Raw genomic sequence first — 15,059 nt, 5'->3', positions numbered from 1 at the left:
ACAGCGGGACGACGGCAGTTCGGGGCGGCGGACGCACACGGTGCTGCCGACGGAGCTTCGCCCTCAGCGCCGCGCGGCCGTTTCCCCCAGGCGGCAAAATGGCGGCGGCGGCTGCGAGGGGAGGGGGCGCCGCCGCGAGGCCGGAATCCGTTATCCAACGCCTCCTGCTGCTGCTCTTCCCGCCCTGCCGGCGGGGAGGAGCGCCGGGCCGCGGCCTGCACCGTTCACGCCCCCTGAGGGAACCGGTGGGGTCGGGGTGCGGAGCAGCGCTCCGCCGTCCTCCTCCTCCTGTCGCAGGCTCGGCCCCGTTCCCCTTCTCCCCGAGCTGCTCGGAGCCCCGGCCCGAGGTAGGTGCCGCCGCGGTGCTCGGAGGAGCCGATCTGATCTGCGGGCTCCGTGGCTCAGCGAGGCCTGATGGCAACGGGGAGAAACCTCCCCACCGCCGGCACGGGGCCAGAGCCGTCCGCCACAGTGCCGCGGCTTTCCCCGCGGGAATACGGGGACTTCAGCACGTGGGAGGGGGCATCCCGTGCGCGGTGCGTTGAGCGCTCCGTGCGGACGCGGATGGCGGAGTGGAACGCGTGGAGCGGTCTGATGGCGCTGCAGCCCTGTAGCGCCGTTACGACGCTTCGGTCCCTGCCGGGGATGAGCAGCTGTTGTCCCGCGGACTGTTTGGGTAACCAGGAGGGTTGTCAGCGCTGGGCCAGGCCCCTATGATAGGAATGCGTGCTGGAGCCAGGTTCTGTAAACACTCGGTGCCTCGTGGAGCCCCGTTGCTAAGGGCTCAGCAATAACGAGACGCGTGAGCGCCTCGTGGGAGCCGGGAGGTGTTACCTGACTGCTGGCAGCCGGCAGGACTGCTGATGGGGGCATTTCCACGTTTCTTCAGCGTAAGTCTTGGGCTTTATAAATAAACTCTCTTCCTTTTCTGGCTCCTGGTAGGTTTTTGGAGGGTGGCCAAGTGGAGCTGTATTGTTTGTGTGTGTAGATTCTGCGTCTCGCACGAAGATGTCTGTTGTTTACACAGAAGCTGTAAGAGGGATGTTTTGTTAGCGTTTGGTTGGCAATACAAATTGACACAACGCAAACGAAGCCTTGAAACAGAAATAGCCCTTTTTACAGAGAGCTGAACGTCACGGCTGCCAAAGATCTGCTTTTAAAGGAGGACGGTGCACCTTTTGGTTCTACTTTCTTCTTTGGTTTTGTTTGAAAGCTCGTCTTCTGTCCTTTACATACATACGGATCTGCTGCACCTAACTGTGGGAGCAACTTACTTTTGTGTATGCAGGTCATTTAAGCAGTATTCTTATAAAAGAGGTTGCCTGAACTGTAAACTTTTAAAATGACATTTGAAAGTTGTTTTTAATTGGGTGCGTCACTGTTAGGTTTTCACATCCTTGAGCTGACTGCAGTGAATTCCTCTCCCCATTGTCAACATGTGTCTTTTCCATTATGACTGACTTCTGCCTTCTCCTTTCCTCTAGCTTGGAATTTTTACAGTTTGGAAGAAAAAATAATCCAGCGTTGGTGGAGAGTGGTTGAAGAAAGCCTGCAGGGCCCCACGTTTCACTGGGGTGTGTGTTGGGGTAGTGTTCCCTGAAGGCAAGCTTCTGGTTGAGCTAGTGCATAGAAATGGCCTTTAGAATCTCTCATTTGCACTGCTTCTTAGTCTGAGAATGATGAGCAGCTACCTCTGCCACTAGTATGTGATTAAATGTGAGGAGTGAAGTGGCTCGGATGCACCTAAAAGGATTTGGTATGTAGAAGGAAGGGATCACAGTAGGTGGGAACTCCGTGGTGGTCAATGTATTTCACTGTATCAACAATGATGTCTAGTAGGCTTTCATCGGGTTGTGCACATCCAGTGGAAGGAAGGCAGAATTGCATCTTCCAAGGCAATCTAGCATCTCTTTTTAAGAAGCATTCTTATCAATGAATTAGTTCTGCACTGCATGCTTTGTGCTGCTCTTGGGAGGAGTAGAAATACCATTGTACCCCGTGTCTTACCTCAAGTATTTGTACGTGTTAGCATCTCCCAAGAACATCTGTGGGTTTTCGCTTTTGTGACCAGTCTTGTAAGATTATATTTGAATATTGGAGTTACCATCATTATTTCTCAGTGTTTGTGACTGGCTCTTACATGGTGATCCACTGTAAAGGTTTAGAGGTGTTTTAAAGTTCTTACTCTGAGAGTGGTGAGGTGCTGGAACAGCTGCCCAGAGACGCTGTGGATGCCCCGTCCCTACAGGTGTTCAAGGCCAGGTTGGATGGGGCCCTGGGCAGCCTGGGCTGGTATTAAGTGGGGAGGTTGGTGGCCCTGCATGTGGCAGGGGAGTTGGAGATTCATGATCCTTGAGGTCCCTTCCAGCCCTGGCCGTTCTGTGTTTCTGTTTTCTTCTTCTTTCAGCTTTCCTCACTGCCATGAGGAAGATGTGAGTTGTGCAGGATCAGCGCATGGAGAACTATCAGTGTTTATTTCCTTTATATGTTTTAGGAGGCAGTAAGCTATGTTGGAAAGACACTAAAGATGCTGGTGTTATAGAAATAATAGGCTTTACTAATTTTTTACAGTTTATTTCATAGTGCTTTGATTTTTGTTGGGACTTCAGGTGTGACTGTATGCCTGATTATGCGCCCAAATCAGTGACTCTTCAGATTATCCATGGAGATCTGTAACAGGATTAATTGAAGTTGGAGTTCCATAGCAAGACGTGTTTGGAATTAGCCCAGGTGAAAAAGAAATCCTTTTTAGGCAGACACTGTGGTGTGGAGATGAGTGGTTTTCTCATTTCCCAGTAACAGGTTAGATCATCTGCTGCCTAAAGCTTTGGATCGTTAGCGTATTCTTTAATTTAAAAAATGGTCTTATTGACATTCTTGGCGTTTGCTTACTAGTTGTATTCTAGTAGCAAAATCTGTGGATGTGTTAGGGCAGTTTCTGGTACTAACGTTAAAATTCCGCTAGAATTAGCTACATGAAAATAGGAGAAGAGAGCTCTCGGTCTCGGTTTTGAGTAAGATTCAGTAATGTTTGCTCCTTCTTCTTTCTGCTCTCTTACAGGAACAATGATACTCATCCAGCATTCCTGAGTAATAAGAATGGGTCCAGATGTACCGCTGCTCAATGATTACAAGCAGGAGTTCTTCTTGAAGCGCTTTCCGCAGACTGTGCTGGGAGGTCCTCGGTTTAAGCTGGGCTATTGTGCCCCTCCTTACGTATATGTGAATCAGATTATTCTTTTCTTGATGCCATGGGTTTTGGGAGGAGTAGGAACGCTTCTGTACCAGTTAGACATTATGAAAGACTATTATACTGCAGCACTTTCAGGAGGACTCATGTTTGTCACTGCGCTTATTCTTCAGATGGCAAATCTATATGCAAAACAGAAAACAGTGACAGTAGAAAGAATGCAAATCCAGAATGCTCTAACAGATGAAGATGAGTTTGAATTTTCCAGCTGCGTAGGTTCAGAGACAATAAAATTTATTATTCCTGGCAAGAAGTACATAATCAACACTGTATTCCATTCGCTTCTGGCAGGGGTATTGTGCGGGCTGGGAACTTGGTACTTGCTGCCAAACAGAATAACCTTGCTGTATAACAACATTGGAGGAACTGTTATGATCTTTGTGTTTGGATGGGTGACTGTGTGTATAGCAGAGTATTCGTTAATCGTAAATACAGCTACTGAGACTGCTACTTTCCAAGCGCTGGATACTTACGAAATCACCGCTCTGATGAGGCCTTTCTATATTTTTGTCTTTATTGCAGTGGATCTTGCACACAGGTAAACCTAATGCAGCATTTTCCTAATTAAAGCTCTAGTTATTTTGTGTGTATTTCTATGAGAAAGGTGCAATTATTCTTCTGAGGGAAATTAACTGTAGGTTGTCCAAAAGAAGGCAGAGAAGTGTTATGTCAAATACTGATGCTCTACATTGTGTATAAAAGGTTGTTCTTAAATTGCTGTATTTTGTCACGTAAATTGGGAAGACCCTGAGCAGCTTGTAAGTTAGAAACAGTTAAAACTGTCTTTTGCAGTGTTAATTTGCTTTTAGATGTACTTTACACAGGCTTTCTCCTTGTCAAGCAGTAGTGATATCACTTAGTCAGAAAACGTGTTCATGTGACAGAGGTACTTCAAATGCATTATTAAAAAAAGCGTGTTTGCTTTTGATTGGATTAGTTTTGCACTTGAAGATGTAATTTACCCTAGTTGCTTTTTCAGTTACAATGTGATAATTACACAAACACTCTTGGACCCCAAATAGTTCTCTATAAACTCATGAACAGAAAATTCAGATGTTCTGTAAATTCCTGAAAACATTCCTTTGAGGCAGGCGTATTTGTTTACTAGGAAGCAGAGGGAAATCCAGTACCTTAGCAGTCCACCTGTGAGTCAGTGTGCTTGCTGATGAACTTGCTGATGGCTTAGAATTTATGCCGACTTCTAATACTGATCTTTGTGTTTTTACAGAAAGGTTTAAATGCTTTTATGTACAAAATTACTACAATTTTGAAAGGTAGAAGCTGAGGTCTTGTAGATTGAATAGGTCGTGTTTGTGCTTCTGGATGGAGTGTACTAATTGGGCAAAAAGCCTTCCCACACATCAGCTGTATTTTCCTTCACGAAAGTCAAATGCATTTCTTCTTTCCAGGTTTGCTGTCAACGCACCCATTCTAGAGCAGGCAAACCAGATTTTGCACGTCGTATTTCTTTGTCTGCCGTTCTTGTGGGCAATGGGAATTCTGCCCCCGCTTGACGCACTTTTTCTGTGGGGAATGGAACAACTGTTGGAGTTTGGACTAGGAGGTTCACCTATGTCAAGTAACACAAAGTAAATTTTGTTTATATAATGATAAAATACAGCAATATTGTTTATAACCTTTTTCTTTTCAAGCAAATCTTTTTTATTTTCTCCTTCACAGGTTGTTAGTAATGTTTCTCATTTCTGCTGGAACAGCAATAGCATCGTATTTCATTCCCAGCACTCTCGGTGCGATCCTCTTCATGACTGGATTTGGGTTCATACTGAGTCTTAACCTAAGCGAGATTGGCTTTGCCTTCAAACGCCCCATGAGCAGCCGTTTAGCCTCCAGCAAATCTAAAGATATGCATAGTGGTCTTAGAATACAGCTTGGGTGGAGGGAGTTGATTTTTTATTTGACTGTACTGACACTTGCTCTCACAGAAGCTAGCCTGCTGCATCAGTTTGCAGGCTTTTCATCGTTTTCCAAGGCCAGTCCCCAGGCTGTAGTGAGTTACGTTCTGCTGGTATTACTTGTAACTGTGTGGATTCTTAGAGAGATTCAGAGAGTGTACTTGTTTGGAACCTTCCGAAACCCCTTTTATCCCAAGGATATCAGGACTGTGACTGTATTCATGGAGAAGCAAAGAAGGCTAATGAAAGTTGGTGTTGTCAGGAGGATTTTACTAACACTAGGTAGGAATGCACACTATCTGTTGTTTGTTAGATGATGATTGTAGGAAGATTGAAACAACACTAGAATTACTTTATGTGCAAGACTGTGAATGAACTAAGAAAAACCGAGGGGCTGGAATTATTTGTTGTTCTTTGCTGTTCTTTCTGCATTGAGAAAATACGGGCTCCGAATATTTGAAAGTGATTACCAGTTTATTTTTTTTAAAGGGATAAACTTTAAAGTTTGAGAATATTAAAACTCCAGCTCGAGAAGTAAGGCCTGCTAAAGGATTTTAGTTAAAACATCAGTATTCACTTAAAAAAAACAAACAAACAAACAAACAAACAAAAAAAACTTGATTTTTTTTAAAAAGGTCTTTGGAATCTAAAGTGATTCGAGAGTCTTCAGGTTTACTGAATTTGCTAGCAAACAGAACACTCTCCTTTCTGGTGGGGTTAGGGACAAATTTGTTTACTTTGAGGGAACCAAAATTTGACCTAAGTTCATTCAATTTCATAAGAAGTTCCAGTTTGGGGAAGTGGACTGACCTAGAAATATTCCCTTCTCAGGGAAACAAAGAAAGTAAGTGAAAAGCAAGCACTGACATAAATGTTTGCATTACCATTAGTTCTTTGATGTCTTGGAAATGCAATACAAAGAGGAGCTTGTCACAATGAAAGAAGGAATTCTCTTTTCACACTAAGACTTTACTCTGCAATAATACTGCTTACCACTGTAAACTTCATGTTTCTGAAAGGAAATCAATTATTCTTTTGTTTCCATTTCAGTGTCTCCGTTTGCTATGATAGCATTCCTGTCACTAGACCGGTCGCTGCAAAACCTTCATTCTGTCTCTGTTTCCATTGGATTCACAAGAATATTTAGGATGGTAATTTGAAGTTTAATTACGTTAGCCTAAGAAATTCTCTTTAGCGTTATTCAAGTATTAAGATGACTTGGCAGAAATATTCCAGGTCAAGAAAGCCGAGAAAAATTAAGCACGTTTTTAAAATGTACTTTTAACATACCTTTATTTTAGGTATGGCAGAATACAGAAAATGCCCTACTGGACATTGTGATTGTGTCAGTAGTGCAAATGTTGGTGTTCAATCCAGACCTGTGGTGGAACAAGAGCCTTGATACAGGAATCAGACTATTGCTGGTAATTGTCATAATGTATATTTTTGCATTTAGTTGTAATCTAAACTCTATTTCCTTGCCCTCCCCTATTAGACATGTACAGAGTTCAGGATCTAGCAGAGACTAAAAAGCTGTGTACTAAGACATGCACTCTAAAGAAGTCAATGATAATCACTCTTCGCTTTCTTAAAATTATTCTAGATAAGGCAGTTTTAGCAGTGCTGTGATAGAAAATACAGATAAACATACTCATGTTGTATGTATCTTGCAGGTTGGTATCCTACGGGATCGACTGCTTCAGTTTGCCTCAAAGCTGCAATTTGCCATAGCCATTCTTTTGACATCATGGACAGAGAAAAAACAGCGTCGTAAATCTGCTGCCACCTTAATCACGTTGAACGTGGTTTTCTTCCCAATCCTGCTGATCTTCATTGCCATCTCTGCGCTCCTTTCTTCTCCACTGCTGCCTCTCTTCACGCTACCAGTATTTCTGATTGGCTTTCCTAGGCCGATCCGAAGCTGGCCAGGACCAGTGGGTGCCACAGCGTGTGTTTGTTCTGACACGGTGTACTACCAGCAGATGGTTCCAAGCCTGGCTCTTGCTCTGCAGTCTGCATTAGCAGCTGGTAGCTTAGGTAGGTATGGCAGCTCCACCACGATGGAATGTAATTAATACTTTGAGAAATGTGATCTTGCTGCAACATGGCAGAATCAGCATCTGGTTGATAATACTTTTCAAGTGCTTAGATTAAATCTGATTACCAGAGATTTTTCATTTGAGGAAAAACTGATTACTTCCCATCTTTCTCATGCCACTGTACTTCTTAGGTTCTCTCAAGGAAATATTTCTCTTTGTTGCCTTTAAAATAAGCAAATAAGCAGAAACAAAGGGGCAGTGAAGCAGTCTCAGTCGTGATCTTACTGTTCTGAACAAAAAAGATGGCATGAATTCATCCCACCTATATAGAGACAGTGAATTGAGGAGTTCTCTTGACAGTGGAGAGAAGGAGGTGTCAAACTGCTCTTTGTGTTTGTATATGTGCATGCCTTTCTCTTCATCCATCCCAGTATTTGGGGATTAGAAGGTGATTCTACTAATTTGATTATGTTATAAGGTAGAATGAATATGGATGGAATTAAGGTATTAAGGTATATGGTGTCACCTAACTAGCATTAGCAGTTGAGACCAGAACCAGTTGATGAGACTTAATGTCATACCTTGTAGGGTTGCCACAACACTTCTCATCTTAAAGCCTGAGATGAACGTGATGCTGGGTGTTTCACAGGTTTATATAAATAAAAGGGAAGAAATGCTGCTGTTTTTCCCAGCTGGAGACAGAATAACTTGAAATTGCAAGCTCATTTTCTAGATGAGCAGTCTCTGTATAGCATAAATAATCAAAAGCTCGTTACCCTGTGACAAAGGACAAACATTTTCAGAAGCCTGTGGCTTATGGTTTACAACTAGAAAAGTTGGACTGATATTTAAAGAGGGTGGAAGTTAATCACTCTATCTAGTGAAGACTGAATACAACTGCTTTACTAGGAAATATTTGCTGCAGTTTTCATACAGTTAGAGAGATATTTAAAAAAAAAAAAGCTATTTTCCCCTAAAGAAGCGAGACATTTAACTGTCCAGTCCATCAGCCTCTGTGTGTGTACTGTATGTTTCTCTATGGCCATTGTGGGTTTGGTGGCATGCATACTTCAGCTTAAATAATTTAAACACTAGTCTTGATGGAAAAAGTGTCTTCTCTTTAATGGGAAAATCTGTGAATGAATGTCCTCAAGCAAGAAAAAATGTTGTGTTCTCAGATGAGTTAAAATATGAAAATGTTCCACTTTGTGTGTCTCCATTTTAATTTAAAGCCATACTTTTTTATGTAAAGAAGTTTTAGTAGCTTTAACTGCTAGTAAGAAAAATGTTGCAGTCTTTGCAAAATGTTAGCAAGAAAATGCACTTCATTAGTTCACTGGGATAGAAAAGGTTACTTAAATTTTAACTGCAGCTTAATGCTTGGTTCCACTGATTCCATCTTACAACTGTCTAAAACTGAAATTCTCCATGGAAGTGAGTGATCACTTGGATGTGAGTGAGAGCAGAAGCAAGTCATAAACTGCTGCAAAGGTACCTCATCAGGCTTTCAAACAGCACCAATGTGTGAGGAGTTGACAGTGATTGTAACTTAAATACACGATAACCACCAGTTGGAAGGAAGTTTGGCGTTGCCTCTTACTGAAATAGGTTAAAAGAGAGAGGTAGAACGTGTGTGTTTGGGAATAAGCTGTGTAATTCTTACAGTCGTCACCACATTGTGGGATTTTTGAGCATTAATGACTTTGATCTGTGATCTGATGTTGTTCAGAACTTAATTTTGAAATTTCAGTTCGTTTCTCCTGACTATTTTTGGTGATGTCAAACTTACAACAGCTGATTTTTTTTCTTGCTCTTAAACCTCGTGCAGTTGGTGATTGCCCAGCCTTCCACTTCGTGTAGATCCCTCTGCAACCCCTCTCAACCCTCAAGAGAATCAACAGCCACTCCCAACCTAGCAGAATGATTCAAGCTCTGTATTTTGTATCCTGAGTAATACTTCTTTAATCACTATAATACAGACAAATTAATTTAGGAACTGGTAGTATAGGTACCGACTTCCATTGAGTGAGAATTTTCGTGTTCCCTTAGCTTTGTACTCCAGTAAGCAGGGCCACTGAGATACCCATATGCTAGATGGTGATTCTTCACTGCATTCCACAGTCTCAAGAATTTTATGTCTCCATGATATATCTCCATTTATATCTCCATTGATGGGACCTGTGCACTTGGAAATGCAGCTAAAGGTGATCTTCAATCACAGAGGACTATGAAGGCAGTTGAGGGTGGAGTTACTTAATCCTGGTTCAGTGTGAATACTGCAGTCATGCAGTTCTGTCAGGATTTCACAATTTTCTACAGCTTTTTCAACGATAGCAGGACAACTACAAGGTCAGGCTTTGCAGCTAGTTCCTTCAAGGTCCTAGGGTACTAATTAGCCAGGTATAATTAATTGTTACGTTGATGTTTTGTGTTTGCAATTGAGTTTCTTAGCTGGCATGTGGAAAAGGCTTTCACTGATAGAATGCTACAGTAACACAGCAGTTGGTTTGGCTTTTTTCTTTTATCTTGTTTAGGTCTCTCTCTACCTGGATCACATTATTTGTGCCGTTTTCAGGATAGACTAATGTGGATATTGGTGCTGGAAAAAGGCTTCACTTACTGTGGTGTTAATATTAAGGTAACTGCATGCTTTACTTAACTTGAGATTTACTTTTGAATGTTTTAGAACCATGTAGAGATTTTGCTGCGTTGCTGTTGAACACATAACTGATTTACCTGCTGTTACAGTCAGTTTTTTAAGATGAGTGTTCCATCTGTATTAACTAGTCTTACAGCTGACATGCCAAGCAGGTGTAAAATTATTTATTTTCTGTCTTGTCATGTTTTTATTAGCTGGTAGACATTTGCATGAGGCAAATTCTTGGCTTCTTCTAAAGTCACTTATCTGTGCCTAACAGTGTAGTGAGTGTCTAGTTAGATTTATAGGCAGCTCCTCTCTGAAAATGCTCTGATAATGGAGCACATCTTCATTTGTTGGGAAAAATGTTGTTGTATAAAACAGAGGATAAGGACTGGTAAAAACTAAAACTAAATTGTTTGCATTTCTGCTGTAGGGACTGGAGCTGCAGGAAACATCTTGTCATGCTGCTGAAGCTCACAGGGTGGATGAGATTTTTGAAATGGCCTTTGAACATCAAGAGCACGCAAAGATTCTCTCTCTCAATCACCATTTTGGACACATTTTGACTCCTTGTACCGTTCTACCTGTGAGACTGTATTCTGATGCCAGAAATGTGTTATCTGGAATAATTGACTCCCATGAGAATTTAAAGCATCTAAAAGATGATTTCATTAAAGTGCTTGTATGGATGCTTGTCCAGTATTGTTATAAAAAATCAAAAGCATGGGAAACCCTGGGCAGTGCAGACAGGAACAAGAAAAGACCGTTTGCAGGAAAGCAGCACAGTGGTGCAGTAGGAGCACCCGGGGCCCTGAGGGACGAAGAGAGCGTTAGCGTTGATACAGATGAGGACTGGACTGATGATAGTGATGTTTTTGATCTCGAATCCAGGGGCAGAATGAGAGACAGAAAAGAACCTCGGCATTTGGGAATGACACCAAAAGTGCATCTGTCTATTCCAGGATCTGTAGAAACACAAAGCCAAGATGTCCTGCAGGAAATGTTGCCGGAAGATAAATTACACAGGGCTGTTGTGCTTGGGCTTCCTGCTGTAGACAAAGGAAAACAGCAGGAAGTTTTACCTCGGGTTGAGTTTAGCTGCTCTTACTCAGAGCTATTGAGCATCCCTGAAGAATGGAGAACAGCCCCAGTGCCTCCTTCCAAAGTCCATGAAATGAGGCAGAAGTTTCCAGAAGAATGGTACCACTTCATTTTGAGTCAACTGGACTTTTTTCACCTGAAAGACAAGCCTTCCAATTTACTTGATGACCTTATGAAAGATAAAGCTTTACAAGACTTATACGTCCATGGTGTATTGTCGTGTTGTTTTGGTCTGTTTGGACTGGATAACACGGTGCCTGCCCCGAGCCATGTGTTCAGAGCCTACACTGGTGGTATTCCTTGGTCTGTAGGCTTGGACTGGCTAACTGGCAAACCAGAGCTGTTCCAACTTGCATTAAAAGCATTCAGGTAAATGCAAAATGCTCTCTCAGATTTGAAAAAGGACATAGGGAATACTGAACTTTGAAAGTCTGCAAAGATTAGTTCACTTTAAAACCATCTCATTTAAAGGTATTTGTAGCTTCTTTCTACGTAAATACTGCCTGTGTGCCAAGGCCACAAAGCCTGTAGTATGGAGTTTCCTTCTTTATTCATTCCCTGCTTGCAGCTGCCTCCAACTCTTGAAATTCGACCCATTTTCACTGTCCACATCACCTGGGAGAATTGCGATGGAGTGAAATGTTTGGCACTTCCTTTTAGCAGACAGGGTAACAGTGTTTGAGGTGAATGGAAGATGTTTCAGCTAATGTGCTTTACGTCTGGGTGAGCTAAAAGCATATGCTCACTAACTGCTAGTTACTCAGCTGTCAAGAAGTAACTGACAAAGTTAGTACTGCCTAAGAGGCTTTCTTCCTCCCCTCCTTTGCAGCAGTACTTACTGTATGTCTTTCTGTACCCTTCAGATACACTTTTAAACTCATGGTTGACAAAGCAAGCCTGGGTCCAGTTGAGAACTTCAAAGAGCTTGTTAACTATCTAGAAGAATATGAAAACGACTGGTACATCGGGCTGGTGTCAGATCTTGAGTGGCAGCAAGCAGTTCTCCAAGAAAAGCCATACCTTTTTTCTTTGGGGCACGATCGAAATATGGTAAGAAGAATCAGCAAGCGGTGTCAAAGCTTGGTTTTCTTTTCCACTATTTTTTGGTTTGTCTGGTGTTTTGTTTGTGCATGTTTTGTGTGTGTTTTTTGGTTTTTCTTGTTTTGTTCCAAAAGATTTAGGCTGTGCCACCAAATTGCGCTAGACAGGAGCTGAAAATAGCAAGGCATTGTTCTTCAGATGCTGTCATGTTTGCTGGTTATGTTCCAGAATGGAAGAGTTGAATCAGGAAGACTAGCTGATGCACTTTGCCATTTTAGAGAGCCAGTGCTCATAGCATGAGGTGTCCCAGTGCTTCAGAGCCTCATTCAGTGCTTTGTAACTGAGGTGCTTGTGTGACTGCTTGGAGAAAACAATGAACATTTTGATGTTTGTTTTTGAAGGGAATTTACACTGGGCGAGTCCTCACTCTCCAGGAACTGTTAGTACAAGTGGGAAAGCTTAATGATGAAGCTGTCCGAGGTCAGTGGGCAAATCTGTCTTGGGAGCTGCTGTATGCCACGAACGATGATGAAGAACGCTACAGCATCCAGGCACACCCAGTTCTTCTGAGAAACCTCACTGTGCAAGCTGCAGACCCACCTCTTGGCTACCCTGTTTATTCTTCTGAGCTTCTGCATCTGTCTTTGTTCTAGACTGTCTGTAGCACTTCTTTGTTGTTATTTTCTATTTTCCATTTGCCTGTTGGGAAAATGCTCATGCTACATTTATACACTAGAAGTAAGACTGAGAATCGCGCTGGGTGGCAGTGCCAAACCAGTGTATGTGATTTGCACAGAAGTGGTGCTAGCCAGAACCTTCAGCAGGCAGGAAGTTCTGTTTTCTTGCTGCTGGAACATTTGAGACACCATTGCCAGTGTGGCTGACAAGCCAGGAGATGCTGAAATTCTCTTCTCCAGGTTAGAGAAGAGCAGCATGATTCTGATCATTAACTGTGGTGCGTTCTGATCTTTTTCTCTCTAATAGTTGGACAGGTGACTTGCACTGACAGGTTACAGCTCCCTGTAGAACCGTCAACCACAGAGTTGGTAACCAAAGTGTATATATGACTATTTATATGATTTTATTTTTTTTTTTATTATGGCCATTTTATATTGGACTGAGTTCAGTTTTAGTACTTGTGATAATATATGATTTTGGGTGATCTTCCTTAGTTGTAGTAAGTTATCAGCTGTGCTTTTGTGAAGTCGTAAGGGAGGATTTTTACCAAAGTACATGTTGTGGGGGGCAAAGATGTTCATATAAAACAGTTTGCATTCTGACACGTTAATAACCCGTATGGCCTGCTGATGAAAGTGGGCGAGTGTGGTCAGGGGACAGATGGAATTGAAGTCCAAATGCATTAATTTTATTTCCTTCTTCCAGTAAAACTGTTGTGTGCATCCTATGTCCCCATCACTAAGCAGTCTTCCACAAATGCAGGGAGTGCTGGATAACTGAGGGTGGAGCCCAGCTGTCTTTGGCAGATCTGTTATTATGTTTTTGTTCTGGTTTGTTTTTTTACCTTAGCAGAGCTTAAAACAATTGGCAATTGTTTTATATTATTTGAGGTCTCCTTTGAAACAGGTCTGGGTCATCTCTCCAGTTAATCCTAGTCGTTACCACCAGTCATTAGCACATAAATGTATTTTCTCTGTAGATCTGTAGTTATAGTGTAGTTACTGCTGGTGTAGGTTGAGCAGGATTAAATACTCAACTTTCTTCAAGCTGCAGAATCAATTTAAAGCACATCTGCTCTGTAACTGGTATGGTGTTGGTTTAGAGAACCCTGTCCTGCATAACCTGGAGCATGTGTATTACTTCTGCTCCTCACCTTTAAGATGTTTTCCTCTTGGATAAAATTTGTCACGGGATTGTGTGCAATGTATGTGGTTATTAACTGTGTGTTTTCACCAGTGAAGTATGCAAACCTTGTAATGGAATTCAGAAGTGGTACCAGAACACCCATCAAACACCAAAGCATAACTCTTCCACAGTACAGTATGAAATTCACATAGAGTATTCATGGAATCAGCTTCTAGACAGTGGTTGTTTGGTGTGCCACAGGAGCATGAACAGCAGAGTGCTGATAATGACAAAAACCCTTGCTTGCCCTGTACCTGGAAACAGAGAGTTGTGGACACAGATCTGCTGGGGGCTTTTACACAGCACCTGCTTCAGCTCCCAGTCAAGGAGGACTATCCTGGCAAATGTTTTATCCAACTTAAAACATTTCATACCAGTTGGAAAGGTTGGGATTGTTGTTTGTTCGTTTCTTTTTTTCTTGTCCAATTTAAACCTCCCTGCCTCAGTGTACACCTCCTACTGACTTACCTTCGCAGACAGTTTAATTCTTCTGTTTTCTACTTTGTCTTCTGTAAACCGAATAAACTAGTTGAGAAAAGACTGAAGAGAGCTGCGATCATTTTCTCTTGTTTCCCTGGTTCTCTCCATCTGGTACCCAGCCTTCTTGAAAAGCATTGCTGGTAACTGGTGTTACTGGCCCCGGTGTTCCAGCAGAGATCTCGATTGGTACCAGATGGAGGAATAGAATTAGTTATGTGCAGAATTCCTGTTTATGGACAGACTCCAGCACCCTGTAACATCCTGTCCCCAGCTACTGCAGGCAGCATGTCCTGCAGCCCCTCATGCATGGATACACTGAGCCAATTCATACATTGCACTGTGTTGTGTGGCAGCATGACTGATTCTTGGTAATGATTTTCTGTACCCCTCTTCAGAATCCAATTTTTGGCAGGTTAAATTCTGGTTAAAGTCTCTTGGTCTGCACTGCAGATTGATGTGGCTCAGTGCCTCTGTTACGTGTGTTGTTTTCTGTGTGCTACTCGAACAGTCCTGTTTGGTTTGAAGCATTTCTTTGAGTTCTGAGGAATTTACAGCACCTTCAAGCCAGGTTTGTCTGCAGCTCTTGTAAGCGCATATGCCACTACTCATCTGTCTGAGGGAATGATTTGGGATGCAGTATCTGGTTGCTGTGTGACCCCTGAGAACTGTTCTAGCTTTTTAACCAGGTATGCATCAGCGGTGTTGTAAATTCTTATTAACACCTGCTTGCA

At 42.5% G+C, this 15,059-nt stretch overlaps 1 protein-coding gene across 4 annotated transcripts; it reads left to right on the top strand.

Moving 5' to 3' along the window:
* The first annotated feature begins 226 nt into the window (after positions 1-226).
* PCNX4 (pecanex 4) lies at positions 227-14,388 on the top strand. 4 transcript variants are annotated; one of them, XM_052695808.1, is made up of 11 exons: positions 227-347; positions 3,062-3,788; positions 4,660-4,839; positions 4,931-5,445; positions 6,214-6,314; positions 6,465-6,587; positions 6,837-7,200; positions 9,737-9,840; positions 10,277-11,313; positions 11,808-11,994; positions 12,387-14,388. In XM_052695808.1, the coding sequence occupies exons 2-11, from the start codon at positions 3,100-3,102 to the stop codon at positions 12,636-12,638; spliced, it is 3,552 nt and encodes a 1,183-aa protein (XP_052551768.1). In that variant the 5' UTR covers positions 227-347; positions 3,062-3,099; the 3' UTR covers positions 12,639-14,388. The 4 variants fall into 4 exon arrangements, with proteins under 4 accessions (XP_052551768.1, XP_052551771.1, XP_052551769.1 ...); XM_052695809.1 differs by lacking the exon at positions 227-347 and adding an exon at positions 854-1,756; XM_052695810.1 differs by lacking the exon at positions 227-347 and adding an exon at positions 2,397-2,730.
* Positions 14,389-15,059: the final 671 nt, after the last annotated feature.

The sequence above is a fragment of the Tympanuchus pallidicinctus genome, unplaced genomic scaffold, assembly GCF_026119805.1.
Source record: "Tympanuchus pallidicinctus isolate F22 unplaced genomic scaffold, pur_lepc_1.0 scaffold3, whole genome shotgun sequence".
NCBI classification, from domain to species: Eukaryota; Metazoa; Chordata; class Aves; order Galliformes; family Phasianidae; genus Tympanuchus; species Tympanuchus pallidicinctus.
This window is presented reverse-complemented; position numbering and strand designations above follow the sequence as displayed.